A 24,062-nucleotide genomic window follows, 5' to 3' on the forward strand; every position below is an offset into this window, starting at 1 on the left:
AGAAATCGAAATAGCCTCAAAACAAAGTATGCTCTGTGTCATTTACAAATTTAACTGATAGCAATCTTCAGGCTGACTACTATCACAGCTTGTTGGTCTTTTTTGGTGCTTTTAATGTTCACAGTCTTTTGTCTTCATGCTGCCTTCTGTTCCCTCTGTACTCTTATAGCTGGGGAGTGAAGGCTGAGAAATATTGACTTTTTCAAGGTCAGATAGGAAACCAATGAATGAGCCAAAGCTTTTGGTATTTTGTACAATAGAAGCAGAATAGTAACCTACACTGACCTTCATCCTTATCCCTTACTGTTGGGAATTCCTTCTCTAATTCCTCTACTTGGCAGAGCTTTTTTCATTCTAGTGGTATTCACTAGTACACAACCTCACCTTGGAGCCATGTCCCACCAGAGCTCTTTACATATGATGCTTGCTTTTAATACATAGGGAAAAACATGCACATCATGGGCAATACAAGTATTCATTTTGACACATTGCAAGGGAATATCACACGGGGGAAATGAAAATGTTTTTTATTACCAGTTTTATTACTATTGCAGTTTTTCTTACTGCTTTTATTACCAGTTAAACTGAAGGTAGGTCCAGGCCAATACAGAAGATGGAATGATGTGGGCTTATTGCAGTGTAACAACTGGGACCATTTCATTGTCTGGCGGATAGAATGCTGGCAAGTCTAGCTTGACAAGTGCAAAAAATAATCATTTACAACCCTTTAACAAAAGCTGCTGGAAAGACATTTTGATTCTTACTAGTTGAGAGCAACTTCCATAGCTGATCACTTCGCTGCTTGCTTTGCACGGTTCTAGAAAGCCTTCCTAAGAAGATTTACAATGTACAGATGTCAAAGGCAATTAATTCTATTGCCATCTGTTGGTATTATTAGAAGAGAATATCCTGACAGAGAAAGGGAGCCTTCCTGGGATTGTTTTCCTCTTCATCTTAACCAGCAAAGTTGACAAATAAACCTTGACTGTATGTTCAGTGCAGAGGTAAATGTGCTATGGCTTGGTAGATTGTTGGTAGATCAACATGTGGAGTGAATTTTTTGTTTAGGCTGTGATCAGGAGGAGTGGTAGTGAATTCTGACTTCTTGTGCTTACCCTGTGATTGTCACATGAAGGCTAACCTGTGTTTTTTAAAGCTTTTATTACTACCATATGATCTTTTAATTTCCTGATATTAAGACCAGTAGAAATTAATTGAAAGTAGAAATTAATTGAAAGAAACCCCCCCCCTCACTTTAATGAAAGGTTGCTATATAACTGTCCTGTTAGGAGGTTGTCTGGAGTCCAGTGTGAAACCACACACTCAAGCATGTAAACAAGTATTATACACATGAAAGAGACTTGCATGTCCTTCTATAAATCACAAAATATAATCACACATACAACAAAGGTACTTAATTTGCAGAGTCTGGTTTCAGAATTTGGCCCATCTTAGGACTAAATGTGGATTTCTTGAAGAAAAGCACATACATTATTATCTTACCATTATTTTAAAAACGTTTAAACTTCCAACAGCCTGCCTTGATAACTCTTGCTGAAGTCTAATTCTCATGAGTACATTATATAAGTAGTACAACTCTGTGCCTTTAACAGGGTTGCATGAGTTCATGATAAATGTGTAAACAAAACCTTTTGTTCATCCCAAGTGCATCCAAAATAGGTGATTTTATTTATTTATTTATTTATTAAACTTCTATGCTGCCCTCCCCCAAGGAGCTCAGCTATATATATATATAGTCCAGTGTGAAGCAAGGACATATATATATATATATATATGTCCTGTTTATATATATATAAGCTATGTTTGAAAAATTGGATTCTCTGTTTATTGGAAAATGAGAGGGCAGGTCCATGTACCAGTTTGTTAATTTTTGCTGATGGATACTGAGTCTCAGCATCTTTGTTTTAGGTTAAACAGTATCTGAGGAATCATCTTCTAGTGCTTGGAAAAGCCAGCTATGGACAATTAATATCCCTTGATGATTGTGGCTTATTACCATGCATATTAGTGAACTTTGAAGTAGCTGTGTGGGTGGATTGCATGGCTGCTGATGTTAGGAAAGGCCTTGTGTTGTTGGCATTTAAGTTAAAGGGGTAGTGTTTTTCAGCTTGACAGGATGGTATTGCTGGGAATAACTTACATGAAGATGAAATGCTGAATATTGAAACAGCTGAGAGACCTAGCATGTACATCTAAGTTAAAAATCTCTAATGGAATAGCATTCTAAGTTTATAGGTTTTTTTCGCCTAAGAGATAACCTAAGCTGTTCAGAGGAGAATGTCTGAATGCAAGGAGTGAAATTAGAAAGCTGTTGCTGCCGTCCAGTGCTTGTTCTGAGCTCTAACAGTTAGAGTGAGTGTGCTGTAAGATGTCCTTGCTTCAAAAGAATATCTGGAGGAGCACAGTTGCCTCTGAGACAATGACAGGTTATTGTTTTGGTAGCTGCAAGCCTGTCCTTCTCAGCATCAGCTGGAAGAACTGAGCAGGGCAGCAGTTGGAACAGATAACAGATGCTGGGGGATGGGAGAGAAGATAGATGCAGTTCCCATCAGCTGGCCCACTGGTCTACAAGCAGCCTGGCAAACTGGGTGTATGGGCGTGGGGGATCCTTAATCTCTGTGCTCTCTGCTTGTAGTATCATCCATTAGCTGGTGGAAACAGGCATGCTGCTGTCTCTGCTCTCAAGCTTCCTGGCTGGTGTGAGAAAGCTCTGGTGAACCAGATTTGTTTCCCCACTCCTACATATAAAGCTTGCTGGGTGACCTTGGGCTAGTCACAGTTCTGTCCAACTCTCTCAGCCCCACCTGGCTCACAAGGTGTCTGTTGCGGGGAGAGGAAGGGAAAAGGAGTTTGTAAGCCACTTTGAAACTCCATAAAATGTAAAGAAAGTGGGATATAAAAACCAACTCTTATTCTCCCTCTTCCTTGTCACATCAGCAAAGAAGTGCTAATCAGGTGAGAATCCACCACCCAGCCCATCTCAGTTATTATAGGGGGGGAAAGCCTTGTTTAAGGACTAATTAGTTGGATTGAAGGGTATGCCCAAGCTGAGAGTCATCATGTTGAAGGTAGAGTGAAGCTCTGTCTCCCTCTCGATTGGCTGTGGGTATATATAAGATTTTTTTAAAATACAATGCACAGTGACTATACCCTTTAATAAAAAGCTGCTGTTTTCAAGGTGTGGGTATGCTTATTACCTAAAATGAATTATCTTGTATCCTTTCTCTTCCAGTAATTGCCCTTCACTTTTGGCGGCTGCTTTAGCTCGTGCAACAGCAGATGAAGTACTTCAGAGTGATCTCTCCGCACACTACTTACCCAAGCATGAGGATAGCCCAGATGGGATCATACGTAAGTGCCTATACATATAATAAATTACTGTGTGTGTGTGTGTGTGTATGTGTTGTGTGTGTGTTCCATTCAACCACCTCATTGTTACCTAGTCCCAAGATCAGCATGGTACCATCACTGTCCTACAGAAGTAGGTCATATATCTTCCTATGAGGCAGTTTCTCATCCCTATCCCAAGTGGGTGATTTAAATTCTTCCCTGCATCCTATAACAGGTTATGTCTCAGGCACGCAAGGGATCAAAATATTAAATGACCAGTTTAGGATCTGTGGAGCAGTTATAATTCTCCCTCCTCCCATCTTTTTTTGTTACTTTGCTTAATTTCCCTGCATCAGTCTTGCCAGAAAACAATCTGGTAGGAAATAATGTTAAACTTCTTTAGACCTCAAATTCTAATGAATGCAAAACAAAACAAACCATAATTCTTTGCAGTTATTGGATATTTAATAGAGTTTTTGGGTAGGGATCATCAGACATAATAAGCTGTTAGAGAAGTAAGTGCAAATTTAGCATATATGTTACAGCTATGACCAAGTATCATGCCAGTTTGGTTAGAAATTAATAAGACAAATTAATTTTACATTAGAATGTTTTTTTAAATTCCACTAAACTCAGTGTGGGGGAAGACACCTTCTTACTGGTACTGCTTGAAAAGGTCATAGCTCTGCATTCTACAAGCCTCAGTAATCACTTTTTAAAAATCCTTCAAAAATTAAATGCAACATCGGTGTCACACATTGAGATATGGAGTGAAGTAATAATGTTGCCATAGAATGAGTTGCCTTCAGTAGACAAGAAACAAAAATGTGAAATATCACAGCAATATTTGGTCTAAAATGGTTGATTTTTAATATTAATATGTATAAATGTGTATTATATTAGTTTGTTTATAGTATGGGATTAACTGATCACTTTGGGCTGAGCGGAATTTTTTGTCTTGAATTTTCTCTGTGAGAGTGAAATCTTTCTCTTCTTCCAACTGTGGGCTTAGTTTTTTTCTGACTGTTTCTCCTTCTACCAGTCCTTGCCTTACTAGCTATTTTGGGGGACATTTTGTGAACAAAAAAAATGTTTTCCTCTCCACCAGTATAAGACTTACGATAAGAGGTGCTTACAGTCAGAACTGTAGCAAGGGGGAACTGCGCCCAGGGTACGTGTGTGCCCTGTGCCCCTTGCCACACCCCATCCACCCCCACACTGGTGCGCGCCTGGTGCAAAACGCCCCATGTCCCCTGGGCGCTACGCCACTGCTTACAGTGTCAGGGTGAGGTGTCCTCCACCGAATCTGCCTTGGCGAGGGGAACTGTTGTTGACTGTAGATATTGTCAAAAATTAGAGAACAAGCTTTCTTTTCAACTGTGTGCCATGCCTTTAGCAAAAACATTTAATGTGCATGACAAGAAGTCTGAATTGGTTTCTATGGTTTCAACTGGGTTAGTTTGCTGTGTACCTAAACCAACCTGAAATTGAATGTCCCTGATTGTGATCCGGCCTCTGGACCCATCAGATACCATGAGATACATAGTCAGCGAGTCTCGTTAAAACTAACCTGCAGAAACTGAGCTGCCTACCGCTTCCTCCAATTTCAAAGAAAAGGGCAACGCATCACTCAGAGGTGACCAAACAAATGGTTCCATCTCTCATTATGATGGCTTTGGCATTACCTTCTTTATGGATTTCCCATGCCTTAGACCCTGAGCTGCTGGACACTGTCTTGGACAAAATCAGAGAACTTCCTCTAGATCCATGTACTCCCTCCATTGTTAGGGAATGTCCATCAGATATCAAAGTTGTAGTTCTTTTCCTCTTATGGGTGGACTGATGACTCATCCAAGGATGTCCTTCCTATACTCAATCTCCCATGGAGGAACCACTCACTGTTCTACTAAGGCAGGCCTCATGACTAGAGTCAGGCTTCCCTTGCAGCATCAGTACTCAGAGTTCTCTTGCCTGGATTTGATATTGCTCTGTTGACTATCAATCCTTCGGATCAATACTACTTGCCATGCTATTGACCACATTATTGAGACTATGAAGGATACCATGCCAGTGGCTGGGATGTTTGTTCCACTGTATTTTGTCATTCCCAAGTCTTTCCACAACCACTTGTTTGTTGACTCCTGTTCACCTCAACAATTGAGATCTCTGCATCTTTCTCATCATCGTCCACCTGGCTCCATTTAATCTATGACTTTGAAGACAGCATCTTATCCAAGTACTCTGCCTACCACTATAGTGTCTTGATCTCCAATTCTTCTGCCTTCAGTGGTCAAGCCTATGGTATGTTCTCTGATTCCCCTGTTCAACTCAACAGTTGTAGAAGTGGCTTAAGGCATGGGCCATCATGTTCCATACTCTGTGCCTACAGATAAGGAAGGAAGGAAGCTGGGAGGAAGATTTACTCTTTTGATCTGTTGTCTCTGCAAGCTGTTAACAACACTGGCATGCTTATCCGTATTTCCTGTGGAAAAAAATTGCTGCTATCCTTGATCGCTTATTAGACAAAAAGGACTTGACTACAAGGACAAAATGTTCTGCCTTCCAATGTAATCACCACCTCCTGTTATGTAGCTGTCTGTAGCTCAGGTCGTGGCCACATCTACAGCTATTTGCTGGCATGCATAGGTGTGATACACTAATTTAATGCTTGAAAACAAGATAAGAGTAGCCTGAAATTCTTGGAAAGAATGTGGCAACTGCATTCTGCTGCAACATCAATGGGGCTCCCCTCTCTAACCTCCCAGGTCACAAGCAAACAACTCTGGTATGCAGTCTCCCACTAATCTAAATCTTTCAGGTAGTCTATAGACCAGAAGGTCCTATTTTACTGCTTCTCAGAAATGTAGCTATTCCAACAGCCTGGTTCTCCATGCTCCATTCCTTTGGAATTTAAGCGGAGCCTTGGGTTCCAATTTTTCCTTTGCCCCGGGAGGTCATCACTAGGAGCACATAAATGATTACCCTTATCAAGGTATGATACGCCAAAGAGCTCACTTCGCTACACCCTTTCCAAGAGTTTGAGCTTTCAGCTACCTTTGTCTTGCAGGGTATAGGTGGTGCCATATACTCAACCAGGAAATCTAGTGAAGTGTGTACTTTGCATTCTGACTGTATTACCTCTACACAAATTTAAACCTGACATCTCCTTGTCTTCTAGTTTTCTCTGCAAGTGGGATTTGGTTCTGCTGCTCTTTCATAAGCCATCTTACAAGGCAGAAGCATTCTTCACTCAGGGGATGCTAGAATGGTACTACTAGCATCCTATTAGGATAAGATGACTACTTCTTGAAAAACTGCTTCCCTTCTTATGTCGTTTTGGACCTAACAGGGCAAAATGGCTCTTCCCATTTGGGTATTAAATGCTATTTTATGAGCTGGCTCACAAACTGCTGTGAGAGATATTGCATGAGAGGTGTGGCAACGTCCATACCTTTCGAAGAAGGGATTTCTACTTCAGAACCCTGCAGGGTGGCCACCTACTCTTGGCTTTCTGCCTTTGTGTAAAACTTGGCCGCGAATGCCAGTGCTTTCCTCATGTGACTGCCCTGCATGAGGTCGTCCTGCTTGCTGATTTGTTCTCATTTGTGTGATGCATTGAAACCACCACAAATTAAAACAGGTTGCTTTCCTGTCATTTGTACCTTTGACTGGCCGTATATGCAGTCACACAGCCCACTTTCCTTTCCTTCAATAAGTGCCTTTTAACTTAATGTGGTACTTTTTCAAAAGAACTAAGGGAAAATCTGCAACCTTTGCCTTGGGCATGTGCAATAGTGTGCAGGCTCAGAAGGGGGTGGGGGTGGATGGGGTTTCTCGCTCTCCCTACTGCCCAATATTAAAGAGGGAAATAAACTTGATCCTTCTCACTTGTTCACCTTTATGATGCTGCAAAACTTTCCATCCACCAGCTCGCCACACCATAATTCATTCAGAGTTCTGCTGACTAAGTTGCTTTAGTTTCCTCCCTGGAACACTTGTTATTGTGAATGACAGCATCCCACAGGACAAGCTGACAAGACATTTGTTGTTCAGCTTGGAAAATGTATCATCATCCTTCCCTGCCTTACTCTTGCTTAAAATATAAAAGTGAAGTCCTCGACTGTAGCAGAATTTAGAATGGTGGGTGAGAAGCTGGATGGCACAGCTCTCCTAGTTCGTAGGCGTTGCAGTCTTTCCCATCCCATGCAGGTGAGTGAAGCAGATTTGTCATTGTTCTGGCTGAGCAGCTCTCATTAAGTTCCAAATAGAGATCTGTTAAATTCGCATAAATATTTGACGGTCTCCAAGGAAATGTTGACATTTTTCAAACTAATCACGTACATGCAATATCTTAGGAAACTGGTGTTTTAAATGGAAATTCCTGTCGCTGCTGTACTCAGAATGCCTTTTAAACTTATAATGTAGAGTACTAAGAACACGGATGTAGCAATTAACTGCATGAGAACATAAATTTGCATCCGTCACTGTATGGCAGCTGGTAGAATCTTATGCCCAGCTTAAGAACCAGTAGAAGTCAGAGGCTAGTATGTATCTGGAGTTGCTCATTTTGTGTCTCCTTCTTGGCTGTATCCTAACCAGTCCATGTTGGACAAGGCAGCCTTGGTTTAATAAGGTTCTCCACCAATCCAAGGGCAAATCTCTCTGCCTGCCCGAGGATCTGAACCTCCAGTCTCAATATCATTTCAAGGTAATGTACCCCGACACTCTGAAGTTGGTCGCTTGGGGGATTCTTTTTGAGCATTAGCCTTGGATGCCCTGAGGGAGATATTCTTGATGCAAGGAAATTTTATCCACCAGGTGGACATGTTTCACAGTGGACATGTTTCACAGTGCTTTCCTCCTGCCCTCCAGTAACATCAACAATAGCTGCTGGGGACCTTCTGCTTGTCTTTGCCATCTCATAAGCAAATTGTTTGAGCCCTTAGCCTGAGGCAGCCTATATGCAATGTAGCTACCAATCTTGATCCTCTTTGATCTGAGATTGCAAATGCCTTAACAGTCCAGGTGCTCGGGAGCAACAGCCGCAGAAGGCCATTGCTTTCACATCCTGCATGTGAGCTCCCAAAGGCACCTGGTGGGCCACTGCGAGTAGCAGAGAGCTGGACTAGATGGACTCTGGTCTGATCCAGCTGGCTTGTTCTTATGTTCTTAGCTTTTCTACGGCATTCTGCTCACCTGGGAGGGCTTGTGACTGCTGCACCGTTAGGTTCAGGCTTTCTTTACCACTAGATATCTGGGTGATAACTGAAAAGGCATGGGTGGGAAGGGGTGATCTGGGGCAACTGCACCGCACTCGCAGTCTGCATTGGGATCTCATGACAGTTTTTAAAGAACTACAGGTGCCATGGGATGTACCTGTGCCCTTGGTCACTTGTAATTTGGCTCTGGGTCTCATCTCAACCAAGATCTGGCCCTCCCCACTTACTTTCTGAATCCCACCTCACAAGCTGAAAGGACCCTGCACTAAGGAGATTCAGAAATCTAAGAACTACAAAGGGCTTTTCTTTCTGGACAGAAATACTTCTTTTAGAAAAGTTGTTTGCATGACTGAGTTCTACTCAGACTAGAAGAAGGGACTAAGAATGTCCCTTCAGGAGTTCAGCCAAGAGGTCACAGGTGCCATCAAGTTCTGCTATAAACTGGTCCACAAGCCTCTTTCTGGGACATTTGGAGCTCATTCGAACAGAAATGTTGCCACATTCTTGACCTTCATCAGGGGAATCCCTCTTCTGGAGCTCTGCAGAGCAGCTACCTGGTTCCGGTCTTCAATGATTGTGCAACCCTTCATCAGACTCCATCATGATGTGATAGTGGATGCATCCTTCAGAAGGGCAGTCTCAACATACTCTTTTTAGGTTCTTCCTCCTGGTAGGAAGAGACCAGAAAAAAGTAGGAACAAGTTGCTTTCCTTTTATCTCAAACTGCACAGGATGTTGTCCTAGAAAATGAAGAAAGCCACTTTAATTACTTTGCAATAAAGTTGCTTGAATCCACCATGACTCACATCACAGTTGGACTGGCTCGATTTCAAGATGTTATGGGAGCGCAGGCTAGTTCTGATTGTAGGGATGACTTTCAAGTTAGTGAGGTCTGATGAAGTGGACAAGGTATTTCAATGTGTGCAGCCTACCACATGTTGCTTTACTTCTTGCCCCTCAAAACTAATAGTGTAATGTCAGGCCAGATTGGTTGGCTGGGTCCAGGAGGTAATAAATGGTTTTCTGCTGGAGGGTGTCATTCCGTCACTTAGGAAGGGTTGAGACTCCCTCCTGGAGAAGGTGTCCCTCGACCCAAATGACCTAAACAACTGCTTCCTCATGGATAATATTCCATTTGAGTGGGGAACCTACTAGCCAGATTTGCAGATGGCATAAAATTAATTGGGCAGGTGAAAATAATGGATGGTTGTGAAGAGCTCCAGAAGAAATGAAGTTCAAGGCACATTGGGATAGAAGATCACAGCTTCAGAAATATAGGCTAATCGGGTCTGAACATGCTAAGACAGAGGAAAAAAGTGCTTGGAGGCATAGTATGTTCAAAGAAAATGTCAACTCAGTGTGCTGCAGTGGTGAAAAAGACAAACTGCGTTAGGGATTATTAGGAAAGGGATTGAAAATTTAAAAAGTTGATCTTATAATGTCCCTTTATAGTTCAATGGTACGGCTTCATGTGGAATACTGTGTTCAGTTTTGGTCACTGTATCTCAAAAAGGACATTGCAGAGCTAGAAGAAGTACAGACGATGATTAGGGGGTTGGAGCTATGAGTTTAGAGAAAAAAAGAAATAACTTAGGGGGGACATGATAAATGTTAATAAAATGATGCACAGGGCAGAGAGAATCAACAGAACTTTTTCTCCCTCTCCCAAAATACTAGAACTCAGAGGCTTTCAATGAAGCTGATGGGCAGTAAATTGAGGGTGGAAAAAGGAAATGCTTTTTTACGGAGCAAGTGATTGGCAGCCCAGTCCTGGGCGGGAGGGTCGGTGGGATGCACAGCAGCCAGGCACAGAGCAACCTCTCTGTGACACCGCACCCAGCAAGAAAATAGGTGACCTCTCCCAACAGCAGTGAAAAGTCCTTATGCATCCTGATGGGCTCCACTACCTTTTTTACTAGCATAAGCCCATGTCAGCAAAAGGGGCTGTTCCCAGGTGGTAAGGGCTTAGGAAGCCAACTAAGGTTATCTGTGCATGTGGGAATTGGCACTGATGAGGGTTTCTATGCCACAGGAGTGCTGGTGCTGAGACTGTCAGAACCTAGGCATCACGTAGCTGTGTGGCTCCCTGGTACTGGCATGCCACTTACACCAGTATTGAGCAGGGATTACACCGCATCCAGTGTCCTTTCCCTACTCTGCCACTCAGGACTCTGCTGTAAAATGTGGAATGTGCTGCCTGAGCATGTAGTCAGGGTCATCGGCATAGACAGCATAAACAAATTCATAAAGGATCTATCAGTAGTTACTAGTTATTGTGACTAAGGGAACCTCCATGGTCAGAGGCCACAGAATCTCCATCTTTGATGAATGAAGTTTCAGGCAGCTCTGTTTCTACCATTCCACCAGGGCCCCCAGACACTTGGCCAAATGACCTGTGATGGTGTATGGCTGGCCCTCCATCAGTAAATATAGCTAGAGTATGTTTAGCTAGAAGCCTTCAGCAAGCAACGCTTATTCAAGAATCTGTTCCGGCTGCTGATCATCTTGTATTTTGATTTGCTTGAGTCTGTGCTGAATACACATCCCCATTATAGTATGTTTCTGTGAGGATGAACCAAAAATCAGCCTCCTACATTCTGAGGAAATATTCCTCAGGGAAAACTATAAAAGATACACTTTTTGTTTAACATGTTCAGTTAAAAAGCAATGATCAATAATGTAAGCGTGGCTGTGGCAACTGCAGTTCTTGGCGAGTGCAGAGTCCATGAAACGTGCCTTTGTATAGCGCCTTCTAAGAACCGATTCCAGGCTTCATGACAAGACTGTCCGGGCAGCCACAGCAAGGGCAGATAACTGCAGACCATTAAGTTTCTTTATGTATCAAGGTGGCGCTCCCCAAGCGCATAACATGCACATCGCCATTATTTCCAATAGTAACTCCACCGAGGCTCATGCTAGCTTCAGAAAAGAAGCGCATTCCTGCAGCTTTCATTCATGGCACCTAAAGACAGTGTGCAAATCAGCTCTTAGAAATGGGGCCGCGAGTTTTTGCCTCCTTCTCTTCTCCTTGTTTGCAAGCAGTCCTCTGCTAGCAACCTCCATTGGGGGGTGAAATGGCTGGGCGGGTCTCTTGCTGCAGCCATGAAATTCATCTTCCCTTGCAGCACTGAGGGCTGTCTGGCAGCGGCGGGAAGATGAAACGGGGCATGACGTAGCCTGGATGACAGCTGACTCAGCCCCCGCTCTGCAGCACAGTATTAACGATTGATGAGTAATTTGCAGCTGTGCGGGGGAGGGGAGGCTGGGGGGGGGGTTTTCTAAAAAAAAAAATCAGAAGCTGTAATTATTGATGATGCCAGCAACGTGTGTGCCGTCCAGGAGGGGGTGTGTGCATTTAATATCAGCCCAGCAAATGGGCACCTTTCATCACTGTTGGAGAGATTTCCACAAATGTACCATGCTGAAATAAGCCACTGCTTGTCATCTGTTGGAAAGAGTGGCAAAGAAAACAAATTTCTGACTAGCAGGGACTTCCTAGTTTCAAGTGTTGCTTCACAGTTTTATGAGTGGTGATTGCGTCAGGTAGAGGTGTTAAGAGAGTCAGCATGGTGTTTCCGAAATACTTGGATGGATCCTTGTTCAGCAATGACTGTTTCTTTCCCTAACCAAACCAAGTTGTTGTGAGAATAACTTGGAAAGAGGAGGGGTTATGGTACCCTGAGTTCCTTGAAGGAGTGAAGAAGAAGAGTTTGGATTTATATCCCACCTTTCTCTCCTGTAAGAAGACTCAAAGGGGCTTACAAACTCCTTTTCTCTTCCTCTTTCCACAACAGACACGTTGTACGGCAGGTAGGCCTGAGAGAGTTTGGAGAGAACTGTGACTGGCCAAAGTCACCCAGCAGGAATGTAGGAGTGGGGAAACAAATCTGATGCACCAGAGAAGAGTCTGCGACTCAGGTGAAGGAGCAGGGAATCAAACCCGGTTCTCCAGATTAGAGTCCACCTGCTCCTAACCACTACAAGTTGCTGTCTCTCAAATGAAGATAAATGAACATATAAATAACCATCTGGTTGCTCTGATAACCTTTTGGTATCAAAATGGCCATCACTGCCTACTAAGAAGCTTTCCTGGGCCTGCAAGAGAAAGTCAGGATGTTTGGAAAGAATGAACCTGCCAACTATTGGGGACCATGTTGAGAATGTGCCAGATTAAAGAGCTTGCAGGAACTTCTATATTCTGGGTCCCATGATTAATCTCATTTTCATCAATATGGCAGATTCCAGAGTGCTGATGTTGTCTTACCAGATGAATTTTCCGGCCAGTTGCTTCTCACTGATGAGGAGACTCACTATTAATTCCAGGCTTCAAGATCATGGTGCTTTGGCTAATTTAAACAGGAGGTAGAATTCATTTAAAAAATAAGTGAATAATAGGACTCTACTTGCTTTGTAGTTATTTGTCATGTTTTCACTTCCACTGCTGAGCAAATAGAAAAAGACTGGTCATCTCTGCCTATTACTATGGGCAGATAATACCTGCTTATTGTCTGTTGCGACGATTCTTCAAACACAGGTGAAGCAACAAGCGCTAGTAATACTAGGGGCTTCTGCTAGTTGCATGAAGGGCTCTTTTCACAGCGTGAACACAGTGCAGAAGTGTTGGGGATAGAGACAGGCTCAGATTCACCGGCACTCAGTGGCAGTACACAGCATTTTATACATACCTGAAAGTTTTGATAAAATAATACAAACTGACAAAAATTCTTCAAAGTATCTGGTCAACACAGTTTGGCTCCCTCTTTCCACAGAGACCAGAAGTCTCCATTCTTAGCAAGGATTGTGTCACGTGTTGGTTTCTGTGTTTTTACAGAAGTGGAGACAGTGAAGTTGGCCCGCACAGTGTTCAGCAAGCTCCATGACGTTTGCAGCAGTTGGGTGAAGGACTTTCCCCTGCAGAGGAAACCTCATCGTTATTATGAAACGTCAATTCACGCCATTAAAAACATGCGACGCAAGATGGAGGACAAACACGTCTGCATCCCTGACTTCAACACACTTTTCAATCTTGAGGTAAAAAGCCTGCTCAGAGGAAGGGAGAACTGGGGCCAGCCTCGATAGGTCAAGTGACCTCTGAGATAGGAGTTCCCAGGGTATTCTTTGATATGTAGTACTTTCTGGATCTGCAGAACAGCCTAATAAACAGACATGGCTGGAGAATAACAGTAACGGAGCTAGATAAGTTACCTATCCAGTCATTTATTTATTAGGTTCCTATTTTTGAATCTCTAGTGTTGCAAATGTCTCTTTTGTTAATACTTTTCTGTTAGCTGGTTGGTTGTCTGTCGAGTGTAGCTTCAGGACCCAATATTAGGCACTCTTTTAAAATGTCTAAAGTTGTCTACTTGAGTCACTCGCATCATTTCAACCGTCTTCTTTTGGCAGGACCAAGAGGAGCAGTTCTACTTTGCAGTATTTGATGGCCACGGAGGTGTGGATGCTGCCATCTATGCTTCCATCCACCTGCACGTAAACCTGGTGCATCAGGAGATGTTTCAACATGACCCCGCAGAGGCGCTGTGCAAGGCTTTCCGAGTGACAGACGAGCGCTTTGTGCAGAAGGCAGCCAGAGAGGTGAATTGAGTGGACTGACGTTTAAGAATTAAAATGGGAGTCCTGTTGCAGGCAATGCTTCCAGTTCATTATGGTCTTTCCTTGTTATTCTCATTGGCTTGAACTTGAAGAATAGATCATTGAGAATTAAATGATAAGAATTAATTAATCTCACAAACAAGAACAGTTGCTTCAGCATCCTGAAAACTGTGATTACTACATGTTTGATAACTCACACCAGAAATGTCTGCTTGCTTCTTTTTGCCTGTAATAAGACTAAAGCTACGTTTTCTCCCCAGAGCTTACGATGTGGAACCACTGGTGTGGTGACGTTCATCCGTGGGAACATGTTGTATGTAGCATGGCTGGGTGACTCCCAAGTGATGCTTGTGAGAAGGGGTCAGGCTGTGGAATTGATGAAGCCACACAAGCCAGATCGAGAGGTGAGAACAGTTTGGATTGCAGAACATACAGAAAAGTACTGATATCCTCGTACCGTTTTTAACTGAGACTGTCAGTCAGGTACTAGATACAGATTGGCCGCTGCAGTGGCTAGCATAGCCATACCAATTGTTATCATTATGGGAGGTAGTCTCTTGTGGAGATAAAATTGTAGTTATAATAGATTTCTTTATACCAGAGATGAAATATTGCATTGTCAATCAGTGTGGCTGGGCAGCTGCTAAGACCCGTGGGTTGGCAGAGGATCCATAGATGGAAGATGGCCACAGAGGCCTTTAGGTTGATCTCTCACTTCTTACTGAGAGGAGTATCTGGAAAAGGAGTGGGGCAGCCTTGGTTGCCGCTGGTCCTCCCAGCACTAGCCAGCTGGTAGGGTGTGTCGACACATGTATGGTAGAAACAGATGGAGAGAAGTAGGTTTTGCTTATTATCAGGCAACTTGCGGTGATATTGCCCCAGGTTGCCCCAAATCTGGAGTCATCCCTGCGTGAGCACATCAAAATCTTTAGGAGGTGGCATCAACGGCTCTGATCACCTTCTGTGTTGCTATGTGTTTTAGGATGAGAAGAAACGCATTGAAGCCCTTGGAGGCTGCGTGGTCTGGTTCGGGGCTTGGCGAGTCAACGGGAGTCTGTCTGTCTCCAGAGCTATTGGTAGGAAATACTGACCTATTGTCCATTTTATTTTCCCTTCTCTATCCTCCGTTTTTTGTTCATTTTAATTCCACTTGGTCACACGTGGAGTCGAATTGGCTGGGACCAATCAGGCAAGACATTTTGGGCTCAAAGACGCCCTGAAAACATCCACTCTTGTGTGTTGTGGCAGTGTTGTGAAACCAATAACATGTCAATTGAATACACTTAATTATAACCGATAGGTGAGATGTTCAGTAAATGTAAGAGTTTTTTTCTTCTCATGGATCCAGGGCTTTAAGTGACAGCAGAGGTTCTTTGCCAGCCACTTCAATGGGCCAGGCCCTCTACTAAGAACATAAGAACAAGCCAGCTGGATCAGACCAAAGTCCATCTAGTCCAGCTCTCTGCTACTCGCAGTGGCCCACCAGGTGCCTTTGGGAGCTCACATGTAGGATGTGAACGCAATGGCCTTCTGCGGCTGTTGCTCCCGATCACCTGGTCTGTTAAGGCATTTGCAATCTCAGATCAAGGAGGATCAAGATTGGTAGCCATAAATCGACTTCTCCTCCACTTCAATCTGTCCAAGCCCCTTTTAAAGCTATCCAGGTTAGTGGCCATCACCACCTCCTGTGGCAGCATATTCCAAACACCAATCACACGTTGCGTGAAGAAGTGTTTCCTTTTATTAGTTCTAATTCTTCCCCCCAGCATTTTCAATGTATGCCCCCCTGGTTCTAGTATTGAGAGAAAGAGAGAAAAATTTCTCTCTCTGTCAACATTTTCTACCCCATGCATAATTTTGTAGACTTCAATCATATCCCCCCTCAGACGTCTCCTCTCCAAACTAAAGAGTCCCAAACGCTGCAGCCTCTCCTCATAGGGAAGGTGCTCCAATCCCCCAATCATCCTTGTTGCCCTTCTCTGCACTTTTTCTATCTCCTCAATATCCTTTTTGAGATGCGGCGACCAGAACTGGACACAGTACTCCAAGTGCGGTCGCACCACTGTTTTATATAAGGGCATGACAATCTTTGCAGTTTTATTATCAATTCCTCTACTATACTTTTAATAGCTGAAAGTGACCAGAGCATGATGAATGTGTTGTGAGCAGGGCAGAGTTGCCTAGCTTTCCTTCAGAACATGTCACCTGTTCTATTGAACTACAGCAGCAGCCCAGAATGTGGAAAGCTGGACCTTTGGAGGGATCTGATGCTTTGATTGCAGCTGAAGCAGTTCTCATTTGCCAGCAGAATGTGCATCCTGTAGCCACAAAGGGTGGTATTTCACGTGTTTTCTCCTGGGACAACCCCAGCATCCCCTCCTTTTATAAACAGCCTGACTTTGTAGGTTCATTCCCTGCAATGTGCATTTTTATTCCTCCGTTTCCGGCACAGTGCAAATCTAGCTGTAGGGCTGTTGAGTTCTGGAAGCATGGGGCCTGAACCTCAGAAGGTTCAGAATTGCAAGATAGTCACTAACTGTGCAATCCTAAACAGTGTTACCCCTTCTAAGTCTCGAAAGGGTGTGACTCTGCTTCGGATTTCACTGAGCAATCTTTGAGATCCCAAAGGTTTCAACTTTTATCTTAAGCAGTTTTGAAAAGGGCTCTGAAGTTTGTTTCCCTCCCACCTCAGCCAGTACATTTTCATCAGAGTTGGGGACTAGAAACAAACAAGTTGAATTGGAAGCGGAGGGTACTGAGACCTGCACGAGAGAGTTTATATTCTTATACCTCCCCTCAGACAAACTTGTCCTTGTATATAAACATGCTACATCCCAGCAGTCCCATTACCTCAAAAGTAAGGTCACTGATCTCTCATCCATGCCAGCAGCCTAAACTTTCCCCGAATGATTTGCTTTGTCCAACTGCTCCAGGTGATGCAGAACATAAGCCATATATCTGTGGGGATGCAGATTCTGCTTCCACAGTTCTGGATGGATCTGAAGACTACCTCATTTTAGCCTGCGATGGTTTCTACGACACCGTGAACCCTGACGAAGCGGTGAAGGTGGTGGCGGACCACCTGAAGGAGAACAACGGGGACAGCAGCATGGTGGCACATAAGTTGGTGGCTTCTGCTCGAGATGCTGGCTCCAGTGACAATATCACTGTCATCGTGGTCTTTCTCAGGGACATGAGTACAGCGGTCAGTGTTAGCGAGGAGTCAGAGTGGACAGAAAACTCATTCCAAGGCGGGCAGGAGGATAATGGCGACGACAAAGAAAACCACGGCGATTGCAAGAGGCAGTGGCCTCAGCACCAGGTCTCGGCCCCTGCAGACCTAGGGTATGATGGGAGAGTGGATTCTTTCACGGACAGAACTACCTTGAGTACAGGTTGCAGAATTGACTTGTTGGAAGACCCAGGGTATATAGACTTGAGGAAAACAGAAGCTAGCAAACTTCAGAGTGCCAAACGCCTGTCCTCAGATCAAGGGTTTAATGCTGGTGTACCAAAGAGAGCAACCATGGCTAATGGTTTATCAGCAGAGAACGAGACGCTGCCTGACGCTGCCCCGCCTACACGTGGACACAGCAGTCTCCAGGGGCAGATCTCTTTCCTTAGTCTTGGGTCTGCAAGCCCACACGAGTACAACATGGTGAGTGAGACTCCCATCTGTGTGAGGCTGGAGGGTGAGCAGTTCAAATCCTGGGCCCGAAGAGCCTCCATTTTCTCTCATTTCCGCCTCTGTGACACCAAGCGGTGGCCGCGGCTAGCCAGACTCAAGCCAAAGCTGCACACGCTTCTCTTTGAGCACAGGCCACTCCCCCACCAGGAGTGCTTTGCTCTGCACTCCCCTAGCAATGTGAACGTGCGCAGGAAGAAGTCACTGAGGAGCCGTTTCTGGCAGGGCTTCTCTAGCTGTTACCAGAGTCACGATGAGGGGATTCTCCTGAGCTACTGTATACCAGACCCCGGGCTTCTCTGGAGCTGTAAAAAATAATGTGCTCCACTGTGTTCCCCTGTCCTCCTTAAATAGTTAGGTTAGCCATTCACAGAATGAGAATTTAAGACAAGAGTGGGCAATTCAGAATTACTGTTTTGGAATGCTCCACTTATGTAAATAGATCTAGGATTAAAACAGTGTTTCAGTCTCAAAAATTAGTAGCTGGCGTGCCAGTCTCTCTCTCTCTCTCTCTCTCTCTAAGCAATGTCACAGACATACATGTATCTAAAGCTTCATTTGCTCATGGAACTAGGAACTGTCATTGGCTCACCTGGACTAGATAGGAAAGGGCTACTTGTAAGAGACAGCAAAAGAAAAAGAAAGGTGAAACCTGTTTGAGAAGAGTCTGTGGATCAATATTTTCAGAAAGTTCCTGTTTTAAACCTGACAGTTTTCAGGTGTGTTTGAGGAATGAGCAGGAAGACTTGGGTAAACTGGTTTGCAAAGGGCTTGGGGGTGATGGTTGAGGTTAACAGCAAAATGTATAGTTAGTGAAATGCTTTGCAGGTATGTTTTTAAAAGCCATATTGGGGGTTTAATAGGTCCTCTAGCACTACGTTTCTGCCCAGCCTCTGTTAAATATCTAATACAACTCAGATCATGGTATGAATTCAGACTCCAGTGATATTTTCCCCACCCTATAACATTAGACGTTAAGGCTTACTAAACATCGCTATAGGTTTTTAAGTAGCCATTTTCTACGGCTGGAGTCAAAATTATATTGACCTTTTAGTAGCCTGGGAGGATTTGGTGCTTAGTGACTTCTTACTTTTAAACTAGAAAAGTAATGTTAAATAATGTTCATTTAATAGAATTGTGGTCGGTATTTCCCAATATCACCTTCTCTCTAATATTTTTTTTAATCTCAGGTGTCCAACCAATCTAGAGCTAGTCCAGACACAAACATGCTGTCCACGAACTTATGGAGCCAAAAGCTCACTGGCAGTTCTGCTTTCCCAATTCACTCCAGGGCATCTAAAGGAAGGTGGCAGGAGACCACAGAAATGCTGCTGAACTCTCGGCTCAGCTGTTAGTGCATTTTCTTAGCTTTGTTTTTTAGAGGAGACTAAAGGGAAGCCTTTAGAGATGCTACCAGGCACTGGAGTAAAGAGAAGATTGCAGTAACCTGCTGTTTCAGCAGCTGAGCAATTCATTAGGAGTCTTCAGTCAGTAGTAGGGGTGGGTTACCTCCTTGGACCTTCATGCTAATAGGAAAGAACACTAAATATCAAACTTAAAATGCCCAAATAAATCCAAGACAGATAGGTACTTAGAGGGTGTTATAGAATGATCCCACTGCGAGGCATTTAATTTATACAGCACTGAATATTGCACATAAATCCCAAGGAGGGTGCTGTAGACTGAGTGTGACAGTATTGCTAACTAGTCTGTGTTGCCATTAGTGCAACTACATAATACCAATAGTTTGCCTGCAGACTGAAAATGCAGCCAGGCCAGAGGAATTTCCTAATGATAAAGTTGCAGACTTTCATTGGTCCGCTTCTTGGGAGTGACTTAATGAAACTGTCAAGGAAGGCAAGCTCAAAGTCCCTGCTGTCTTTTGTCTTGGGGGGGGGGGGGGGAAATTAAGGGCCGACTGAATGTACCGTGTGTCCTCCTCTGTGAGCCTAAGGAGCCCCGTGTTACCAGTCAAGGACTTTGGAGGAGTGGTAAAAGAGCCAACTGTGCAACACCATGCCGTCACTGCTGCTGCCTTTAAAATACTTCACATGAACAAAGCTGTGATTCAAGTCTCTTGCTCTGCTGGACACTTGCCTTCACACAAATGTACTTAGCTCTTCTCCACAAAAGATGCGCATCAAGAATTAAAAAAATGTTGCAGGTGTCAGACCTCTCCTCTCAATGCAGGCATAATTGAGGAACTGTAGCCTCAAAAGTATGCATTTGTGTTAAGCAAAAAGTTACCTCCCATCTCTGTGGATTCATACATATAGGTTATCTGCTGCTCATCCTGTTGATTCCTTCTGGAGGGAAGCTGCCGTCCATTCTTAGTGTGGCCTGTTACAAGATAGTTACAAACAGCAAGTGTTTATTCCTTCATTACATAGTGGTAGAGTACGTAGGAGCCATTTGTGGAGCGAATTCTTTAATCATGGTAGAATATGTACTTCAAATTAGTTGTCGGTCCAATATATGCTGCTCAACTCTACACACTCGGCAAAAAAAATAAAAGCCGTGCTTTGTGACAGTGTTTTTCTCTTAATGCCACTAGTGATAGGAAGTAGTTCTCTTCAGTTCCAACTCCTGTGCCCTTATTTGCTGCTTGCTGACGTAAGCAATAAGTCCCCTTCCTCTTTTTAATTAAAAATGGTATCTCACTGTTCTGTATCTTGTTCTTTGACCCTCTAGCTGGTGATAATGTACAAAAATATAGGTATCTAATTGTATTTATTGTTAACGTTACTTGTCTGAAACGTTTTGTAACTCTGTGTATTTTAGTAATGGTGACATTTGCGTAACAAGGACCTTTCCAATAAAGAGCTTAAGTATCCCTGGAGTTTACACAATCCACATTAAATTATCAAGTTGGGTAGAAAGGTGGTAGCGCAAACAAGATTAAATAGTCTATGATGGCAGGAGACTCATTGGCCGTTCAAAATCTGCTTGAGTTTATTCACTGTGAGTTTCGAGGGGATTCTCGCAATCTCCATTTATGTACAAATTCTGAGTATCTCCTATGGCAGAAAAGGGAGCCGTAGCAGAGCAGGAAGCCATTGATCTAGTCCAGTTGCACTAAAATATTTATACTTAGAAGTGCCATCAATTGTCTGTGTGAGTTTACAACCCTACGAGGCATATGATTTCCCTCTTCCCTATTCCTAATCTCTCCAGTTCAGGCATTGTTCTCTTTGTCTTTTCATGCAGGCTGGAGCACAGTTCGGCCACTCCCTTACTAAAATGATGTCCTCCTTGTAGGACAGAACAAGGGAGGTAAGCCACTGGGTACTCACAGCTCCTGGCTCAAAATGGCAAGACAGAAGAAAAATAGGACACACATAAGTGTTCTTTCCCCTCTCCTTGGGGCTTGCCTTCAGAACCTTCAATCTACCCAAGAAAGCATTAACCGCCCACCCACCCCCAACCTTGTGTTTATGTATTCGACTGCCAGATAGAGCTCAAGTCCTGGAACAGTCTGTGAAGCCAGAAAAAACTATGCAGAGGAAGTTCAGCATTACATAATGTGAGAGCTGTACTCCAAGTAGCCCTTTTGCCCTGCCAAAACGCTGTGGTAGCAGTGGAGAAGCTGAACATCTTCTCCCCAAAGAACTAGCTCACTTGTAAAGGCAGACCCCAGGGCTTTTGGCTGTGTCTGAAAGTTAAGCCTTTCTGCATGTAACAGCTCAAAAAATTCTGCACCTGTCTGTCATGTGCAACATAACATCTTCAAGGAACCCAAGTGACAAATTGATTTTTATTCTTGTGTCACACTAAAGAGTTTCTGTAACTACCAGTATTAACCCTGAAGTTTCATGCAAATACAGCCCAAGGAAGATTCAACTGAATAACACCTAACAAGTTTTGTGTAACCCCTTGGCTGCTGCATTGTCTCTTCTATAAATGAGGAACAGTAACACAAGACTAGCTAGGTGCAGCGGAAAAACAGAGATTCAGCTTATTACTAAAATGTTAAAATGCCAAGTGTATTATTGGGCTCCTGTTGAAAGATACTTATGCTATTTTTGAAATTAATGAAGTGGATCAGTTTAATACAGAAGTGACTTAATACTACTGTGGTAAGACCTCTTGGGACAGTTTTTTCCTGTAGCTCACAAGTTCAATTAGAATGATGTATTAGCCATATTTTATTTATTAAAGCTGTTTCACAAAAAGGTAAGGACTATGTTCAACTTCTAGCAGTATCTTAATAAAACAGCAATTGTTACTCTTACTGGTGTATTTACTTTTTAAAACAGACACTGAAAGCTATTTGCTCTTGTCACCGCCAGTCCAAGAATTGTGCAGGCTGGTACAAGATACATATGCAAGAGAAAGTGGTCACCTGACACACAAGAGAAAGGACAACAGCAAGGAGAGAACGGGGGATCAGCACACGGGGAAGATGGCTGTAAGATCCACCCTCTGAAACAGGCCCAGCTTTGCATAAAGTCCTTTAAGACAAAGACCTTCCCTTTGGGCCTGAAGATTGACTATTGACTTGCACAAGGAGAATCAGTTCCAGGTTCATTTTATTAATTTAAAAAAGTGCAGACAACTCATCTTAACTATATGAATTTTTACAGCACTTTAAACATCACTTAATAAACTGTTCAGTACAACGTTCAGTAGACATCAGGACACACAACATTTATACAGCAATTCATGCTTAAGGGAACAGCCAATTCAGCACAGGCTCACCGTATCTTTAGCAGCTGAAGTGCGATGCACAGTGGTGCAGAGTTTGGCAACAAGTGTTCCCAATTGGCCAAAACTGGATTGGGGGAAGGGGCAGAGTATAGAGACATCTCTTTTTAAAGTAGCTTAGGACTTGCCAGCGTAGCAGCTCAATTAGCATCAATACATGCCATGTCACAACGGAGCAGGGAGACTCCTATTTCCATCCCTCCAAACTATGTCTGTAGCTGAGGTTTCAGCACCACTAGGAGGCACACAGGACATAGGTTATTGTGGCAGCGCTGGCAACTGAGCAGGTTCAGAAAAGCAGTGCGGGAAGACGCTCAGCGCTAAGAGAGAGAGAAAAGACAAGATGTGCGCAAGATGTTACCGGAAATAACCCCTGGGCTGGGTCGTGCCACCTCCAAGGGACACAGGCTGGTGTGTGCCAGTCCAGCTTCAGGCAGGCTCTCTCTGCAGATGCTCTACCTGGCAGAGAGAGAGAGAGGATCATGGGGAGTTCTTGAGCTTCCATCAGCCTCTGTCAGCACAAAGCCACAATGCAAAATTTCAAGAATGTGTCTCTCTGCCTTGCACCCTAGGAAGCTCCTGTTTAAGAATCCCAGACCAGAAGGGTGAATGAGAAAGGAAGCAAAGAAGATTGGGGCCTAGCCGAATAAGACCTGGTAACACTTGCACAGACCTCTCAGATCTGGGGGATGATCTGTATTGTAGTCATAACACACAAGAGTCACCTGCCTTCAGCAAAATGAAGGGGCAAGAAAGACTTGCCCGTCTTCCACGATTGCAAGATGCTGGTATCAAAGGCAGTTTCCCTGAGGCAGGGCTTGGTTCACGGCTGGCTGTACTGAAAGGTGCTGCAGGGTCCTTTCATGAGCAGCTTCTGTCACTGTTCTTAACGCGACTGATAGCGATGGGACCAATTACCTTGTGCAGTCTTTTCCAGTGGCAAAGGGAAGATCATTAGAGCCCACTTCATCCCCTTCAGGAAAAACAGAACACAACTCTAAGGCTGAAATACAAGCAGATATGAGAAAGCAACACAGTGAACGAGAACTTCTTTAAAATACAGAGCAGCAGAGGCTAATTTTACAGTTTGGGAAAGTTCATTCATGCTGGCTTCCCCAAACATGATGAAGGGGAAACAAACCCACAAATTACAGCAATGCTGTGCAGTCTACTCGTTTCCCATTATCCCTGCTATTTAATCATGCTTTCCAAGTTGCATATCCACATCCGTAATAAAGCAGGAAGTTGCCATTCTCTCCCCCGCCCCCAAAATGCATTGGGCACAAGTAATATTGTGGTACATGGTTTATTCTAAGCACAAGCCTTGGTGGACTAGAACTCACATGGGTTTTAGTCCAGGCAAATAGGCAAGGACAATGTGTTCGTCTTGAAGGTGCTGTAAGACTACCTTACTCTCTCAGAATGTATAACATACATTGTGGCTATTCTAGAGGAAGAAGAGATTGATACCATATAGTCCTCTGTGATTCCCT

General features: G+C 43.7%; 2 protein-coding genes across 6 annotated transcripts in view; one reads left to right on the plus strand and one right to left on the minus strand.

Moving 5' to 3' along the window:
- The window catches only part of PPM1E (protein phosphatase, Mg2+/Mn2+ dependent 1E), an 86,525-nt gene extending 64,429 nt beyond the window's left edge, over nucleotides 1-22,096 (plus strand). Inside the window, exons 2-7 of the mRNA XM_048519204.1 lie at nucleotides 3,254-3,372; nucleotides 13,402-13,601; nucleotides 13,974-14,162; nucleotides 14,441-14,584; nucleotides 15,163-15,256; nucleotides 17,114-22,096. Of these exons, the coding sequence (XP_048375161.1) occupies nucleotides 3,254-3,372; nucleotides 13,402-13,601; nucleotides 13,974-14,162; nucleotides 14,441-14,584; nucleotides 15,163-15,256; nucleotides 17,114-18,183 (1,816 nt within the window). The 3' untranslated portion in view covers nucleotides 18,184-22,096. The remainder of the gene's footprint in view (nucleotides 1-3,253; nucleotides 3,373-13,401; nucleotides 13,602-13,973; nucleotides 14,163-14,440; nucleotides 14,585-15,162; nucleotides 15,257-17,113) is intronic.
- A 281-nt stretch (nucleotides 22,097-22,377) lies between these two features.
- The window catches only part of TRIM37 (tripartite motif containing 37), a 49,342-nt gene continuing 47,657 nt past the window's right edge, over nucleotides 22,378-24,062 (minus strand). Inside the window, exons 19-20 of one of the 5 annotated variants that reach the window (XM_048519202.1) lie at nucleotides 23,488-23,572; nucleotides 22,378-22,889 (exon numbers count right to left, since the gene is read on the minus strand). In XM_048519202.1, the coding sequence (XP_048375159.1) occupies nucleotides 22,859-22,889; nucleotides 23,488-23,572 (116 nt within the window). In that variant the 3' untranslated portion in view covers nucleotides 22,378-22,858. Of the gene's footprint in view, nucleotides 23,573-24,062 lie in introns of all 5 variants that reach the window. The other 4 variants (XM_048519200.1, XM_048519201.1, XM_048519199.1 and 1 more) reach the window with 4 other exon arrangements.

This window comes from Sphaerodactylus townsendi, linkage group LG16 (genome assembly GCF_021028975.2).
Source record: "Sphaerodactylus townsendi isolate TG3544 linkage group LG16, MPM_Stown_v2.3, whole genome shotgun sequence".
In the NCBI taxonomy this organism is placed as follows: domain Eukaryota; kingdom Metazoa; phylum Chordata; class Lepidosauria; order Squamata; family Sphaerodactylidae; genus Sphaerodactylus; species Sphaerodactylus townsendi.